The sequence below is a fragment of the Dufourea novaeangliae genome, unplaced genomic scaffold (genome assembly GCF_001272555.1).
Source record: "Dufourea novaeangliae isolate 0120121106 unplaced genomic scaffold, ASM127255v1 scaffold537, whole genome shotgun sequence".
Taxonomy (NCBI): domain Eukaryota; kingdom Metazoa; phylum Arthropoda; class Insecta; order Hymenoptera; family Halictidae; genus Dufourea; species Dufourea novaeangliae.
Window position 1 is genome coordinate 1 of NW_015374402.1, and position 5,922 is coordinate 5,922.

Sequence of the window (5,922 nt, forward strand, 5' to 3'; positions counted from 1 at the left end):
TAAGTGAATATTGATTATTTTATAATCTTGAAATGCGTTTATTAAAAGGATCTCTAACAGGTTACACATTCTCCAATCAGTGTTAACTTCACCTTTACCCTCCTTTTCTTTACATGTGTCATTCGATTCAAACTTCGCGCCTCTGGAGCTTATGACATACACCGCTACGTGACATGAACGAGGATCGCAACAATACATATACGTAGCAGTACCTATGCACTTTTCTGCAAGCATAACGAAACAATGAAATAAATGAGTGCTTTTAATCGGATATGACATTATGGAAAGTCCAGCATTAATTGTTTCTTAAGAATCCAACATCATTACCAATTAATGTATTAACACAGAACATATGTTAAAACAATTTTTTGTGCGTGTACTGAAAAGCAGTTTATATTTTTCTTGTGCAAAGAAACAACATGTCCGCTATCTTGTTTGGCGTCCGAACCAATTTTTTATTTACCACATATCACAGTGTAAATCTGAGGTGATGTGATTAAATTTACAATTTTTGTAACAATGCACTGTGCCGCGAGACGTATCCTCAGATTTTTTACGTGAACAATGACGGAGCCGGAACTTTGCCGGCTCTGCGCCGAGACCAAAGAAAATTTTATTGGAATTTATGATGCTGAAGGACAAAAATTAGCTATAGAAGCTAAAATATCAAAATGTTTACAGATTCAGGCAAGAATACAACTGTCTTCTATAATGTGGTTTAAAATAATAAGTTTAATACACTTCGAAAATCCTATCTGCCATGTGTACTAATTTTACTATCATTCCTAGATTTAAAATAAATCATATTACGTTTTTTTATTATGGATTTATTAAATGTATACGTTTTATTGTTATATATATACGTGTGTGTATTATTTAAATGGAATCTCTTCTTTCAGGTATTAATAAGTGATGGATTACCACTTACAGTTTGTATAGACTGCTGTATATTACTGAATCAGTGCAGTGATTTTTTTGAGAAGACCAATCAGGCACAAACATCTCTCAGACAATTACTTACAGATACTAAGTCTGAACCACAATCATTAGCAGCAAACATAGATTACATTCAAAAAACAGTTGCATTTCCAAAAGAAGAAGAAGTTGGAGATATGATTACAGAATGTCAACTATCAAATAGCTACATTCAAGAATCTAATGCTTCACATGATTATTTTATTGAAGAAAATAAAAATATTAGTCAAGAAAAGTATGAAACTCAAGAACCAGAAAGCAATGCAAAGGAAAAGAAATGTAAAATACAAATGAAGAAAACCTCACCTAAACAACCTAAGAAAAAATTAAAACGAAAAAACCAGAATCAAAAAATGGAAGATTCAAATTTGTATATAAATTCTGATTTAGAAAAAGAACAAAATAGTATGAGTGTAAAGACTAATATTAAGATTCCAGATAATTACATGACAGGTAAAAATACTGTAATTATAATTGTATCATTAATGTTATCATTATAAAAATTTTAGTACAAAGAATTGTAACACAGTGAATAGATATAATTATAGCTTAGAATATTTATTTTTTCAAGTAGCACTTTTAATTTCCCTTCAGAAGGGATATTACATGTATTTTAGGCGGTCTATGTATTTTAAGTAAGTTGTTTCTTTTTTGGTTAAAAGCAGGAAAAAATGTAATACCATCTGATATGTAAAATTTGTTTATAGGATTGCTATTAGAATATGTTAAGTATTCTAAACACTTTATAAATAAAATAATTCAACAAAGATCTTAAAGACATAAATTTTCGGTATAGTTCAGAGATATTAAATGTAAACCATATATTTTGTTAAGTAATTGAACAATTCCTGTAATGTATTTATACTTCATGAACTAAATTTATTTTTTGTTCATATAATTAATCTAATTATATAGGTTGATGGTACTATTGTCAATTGACTTGAAAGAAAATTATACTTAAATATAAGTTTGAACTTCTCTCAATCTGAGTTGTATACTAATTTAAAGTGTATGTGTATGTACTTAAAAAGATAATAACCCCATTATTTAGAACATACCATTATTGATATAGGTACAGATTCAGATTTAGAGATCATAGAATCCCATACAACAGAGGCATTAAAATTTGGACATAAGAGAGGAGAGAATATGGATAGGTATCCTTGGCTTTGCACAGACTGTAATGATAAATTACCAAGTTTAGAAGGATTAGAAGAGCATCATGAAACTGTACACAACCAACAAGCAAAATACATGTGTGTGTTATGCTGTAAAGTTTATGATAAATATTATGGTTTTCTTACTCATGTCAAACGACACAAAAATAAAGCAAAATTCAGGTAAATATAATTTTTTTACCGAAAAATTTGATTACTTATTGTTTTGTATAGCGTGTTAACATACAATACATTTTCATATATAATATATACGGTGCACATATGTACGCATGTATGTATGTATATATGTATGTATATGTATATATACTTAGTTGCGAAGATTGTGGGAAATCATTTGTACATAAAAAAGTATTAGATTCTCACAAAGCAATTCATAGTGAAGAACGGCCTCATGTATGTCAAACTTGTGGGAAAACATTTAGACAGCAGAGTGCTTTGTACATCCATAGTCGATGTCATTTACCAGATACAATGAAGAATAGGTTTCCATGTGATCAGTGCGACAAAAGGTATAATGTGTGTGATTTATATGTATATTATGATTTTTCTTTTAATTTTAATTAAATATACTTACATAAATATTTATGTATAAAAGTCATGTTGAATGTAAATGAGTCTTGAACATTAACTATATTCTTTAAATATTGTAACATAATAGAAAGAAATTTTTAGATTTTCAACAAAACCAAATTTAGTTACACATAAACGCATCCATTCTGGCGTTAGAAATTTCACGTGCGATCAATGTGGTAAAAGTTTTATTCAGAAAGGAAATTTGGAAGCTCATTTTTTAACTCACTCGGCAGATAAACCCTACAGCTGTACTCAGTGTTCAAAAGCGTATGTTTGTGTTTTAAAAAATAATGTGGTTCTCATGTTTTTCTGTTTGTATAATTGTAATTAAAATATTTAATATAATTTGTAGCTTTAAAACTCCATTGCAATTAAAAAAACATGAAACAGTTCATACTGGAGCTAAACCACATCAGTGTGCTGTATGTGGAAGAACTTTTAGAGAAAAAGGAACGTTAAGAGAGCATCATAGAATACATACTGGAGCAATGCCATTTACATGCGAATTTTGTGGTAAATGTTTTCGCTTCAAAGGCATACTGACTGTAAGTTCGTTAAATAATTGTTTCATTTTGTGGAAAGAATCTATTGTGATATAGTACTAATTATTCAGTTTATTTTTAGACTCATAGGAGACAACATACTGGTGAACGTCCGTATAGTTGCCTTGAATGTCAACATCATTTCACAAATTGGCCAAACTACAATAAACATATGAAACGTAGACATGGAATTAATACATCGCACACGAAACATTTATCGCAATCTCAACAGTTAGATTCACAACAACCAATACATCAACAGCAACAACAATCAGAACAATCACAAACAATCCAATCAAATCCCAATGAAGATCCCTTGGCTATTATATCCCACACAGAGACATCAACAGTCCAAGTAAGAAATTATTATCTTATTAAATATTCAACGTGGCATATGTTCTCCATTTCTAATCAATAATTCTCGTAATTTAATAAGATAGGCTATTATTTTCTTTTTCCATATTTTACGTTTTAAGGGGGAAATCGTTTTGTAGAAATAGCTTTTTTGAGTGGAAGTATCAAGATAATATTAAGAGCACTTTGTTTTCATTTGAAATCATAACATTCCTAAATATCTACGTTTGTGGTCGGCGTTTTGAAAGACTGTAAAACTAGACTTGTGAGTGGTATATATTTCAAACACTAACTTACAATCTGTTCCCACGATTAAGATATACATTTTTTTATTTATTATTGGCTCCAACTGGACATCTTATAAAATTACAGTTTTCTGTAACATTGTATTTTGTATCCAGCCTTCTCATGTTTTGTATGTTCTCAATATTCATAGGTAATACAAACTGCGTCCCATGCGTCAGCGTCTCAACCTATCGTTGTACAAACCATTCCAACAACAGCAATTCAAAACTTTCAGTCTGATGTGACAGGTACTGTACAAGATGCTGTGTTTCGTGAAAGAAATGCAACGTACTTCAATGCAATGCCAGCCACACTGCAAAATTTTTTACCACCCAATTTACCATACAATTTTTATAATATTTCAAATGTTACATACAGAGAATGATGATTTCATTTGATATAAATAAGATAAAATTGTGTTACACGACCCAGGTTTAAGTAAATATATACCACTTTTAATTGCCTAAATATACAATTTTATTGAACGTTCATACTTTTATTAAAGGACAAAAAATTTTGTATATACACAAAATGAAGTAATAATTTGAGCATGTAAATTATTTAAAAACTTTAATTTTAGCAATATCAAAAATTATTCCTATGAACATTATTATTCATTTAATCATAACATTACACGGTGGAAACGATTTTCTTGTAAATAAGTGTATAAAAGAGATTTTAACTGTCTTTTATTTTATAGTTATACAGTTTTCATAATTAAATTCTGCTAAATCAACATTGTCTCTATTATTCCAATAAATTACCAAACAAATTATTAATATGATATCTATAAAACTTGAACATCTTTTTTCCTAGTTCTGGAAAGTTTAACTGGAAATCTAGGGAAGTATATGAACACCATATCCAACTATAATATTTAATCATTTTTTAAACATGATTATGATACAATGTAATTAAGTTTATACAACTTACTTTAATTTAATTTGTTACTAAATAAATTAGAATACATATATAACAGAACAATTCTTATTTGGGTTTACTAGATGCAAGTTCCACAATGCGTTTTAATATTTCTTCAGATTTTAAATTTTGTAGAGAAACACAGTGCTCTACGCCATATTCTGAAATATGTCATTTTCGAATTAATGCATATACCGATACAAAAATAATTTATTAGTGATTAAAATTTATGACTGCAAAGACTTCTTACAACAATTATACATATGTACATAACTATAAGACATAATGTATAGGTACATAAAATATTTTATCATTTACCATATCGTGCATACAGGAATGGTTCCACTGAAGAACATTCTCTAATTAAAATTGGAAACTGTGGATTACTTTTCTTAAGGAGTACATACTTCTGTTGAATAAAATCTCTGAAAAAATAGGTTAGAATTTAATATTCAAGGTTACCTAATAACTATTATATTTTATAACGATGCTAATTTTTTAATATATGGTAATATCATTACCTAACACCTTGACTAGTCTTGGATGTTTGACACAAAAGAATTCGTAATTCTTTTAAATACGGTCCAAGCTTAACAGCAGCCATCTTTGATTGCTACGATGGGACGGAATTACGGAAACTCCCCTCTACAAAAACTTGGGCTTTTACCGTAGCGCCACCAACCTTCTATCCTCCGCAATGATACTAAAATTGGATATATATATATCGAATTTTAGTATCATTGTATATATATATGTCCTACATATATACGACTTCATATATATAGATATACTCTCTGAACAAAATTTAAATGGGAATAAAGTGAATGCTCGGAATCGCAGATATATGATTCATGTAATTTTTTATATGAGAAATTACACAGATCATAAATCTGCGATTTGAAGTATCCACCTGTGAAGAAAAAATTACACATTTCAAATTAAGAAACACTAAAATTTTAATAACAAATGGAATACAATTTATATACCTTATTATATAATATACAGTAATACTACTTATAACTAGTGTACATATATAGGTTTTATTTGTAATATAATACAAAAAGGAAAATAAATGTAAGAATAATATAAAATTA

The 5,922-nt window shown here is 28.7% G+C and overlaps 2 protein-coding genes across 2 annotated transcripts; one reads left to right on the forward strand and one right to left on the reverse strand.

The window, feature by feature from the left end:
* The first annotated feature begins 242 nt into the window (after positions 1-242).
* LOC107193026 (putative zinc finger protein 735) lies at positions 243-4,350 on the forward strand. Its single transcript, XM_015582401.1, has 8 exons — positions 243-687; positions 900-1,428; positions 2,048-2,315; positions 2,465-2,662; positions 2,826-2,993; positions 3,079-3,271; positions 3,351-3,623; positions 4,059-4,350. Exons 1-8 carry the CDS (start codon positions 565-567, stop codon positions 4,290-4,292), a joined length of 1,986 nt encoding a protein of 661 aa, XP_015437887.1. The 5' UTR covers positions 243-564; the 3' UTR covers positions 4,293-4,350.
* Positions 4,351-4,770: 420 nt separating this feature from the next.
* On the reverse strand, positions 4,771-5,441 carry LOC107193027 (NADH dehydrogenase [ubiquinone] 1 alpha subcomplex subunit 2). The gene is made up of 3 exons (XM_015582402.1): positions 5,350-5,441; positions 5,147-5,253; positions 4,771-4,989 (listed from the first exon to the last, which is right to left on the reverse strand). The coding sequence occupies exons 1-3, from the start codon at positions 5,430-5,432 to the stop codon at positions 4,895-4,897; spliced, it is 285 nt and encodes a 94-aa protein (XP_015437888.1). The 5' UTR covers positions 5,433-5,441; the 3' UTR covers positions 4,771-4,894.
* Between the last annotated feature and the right edge of the window lie 481 nt (positions 5,442-5,922).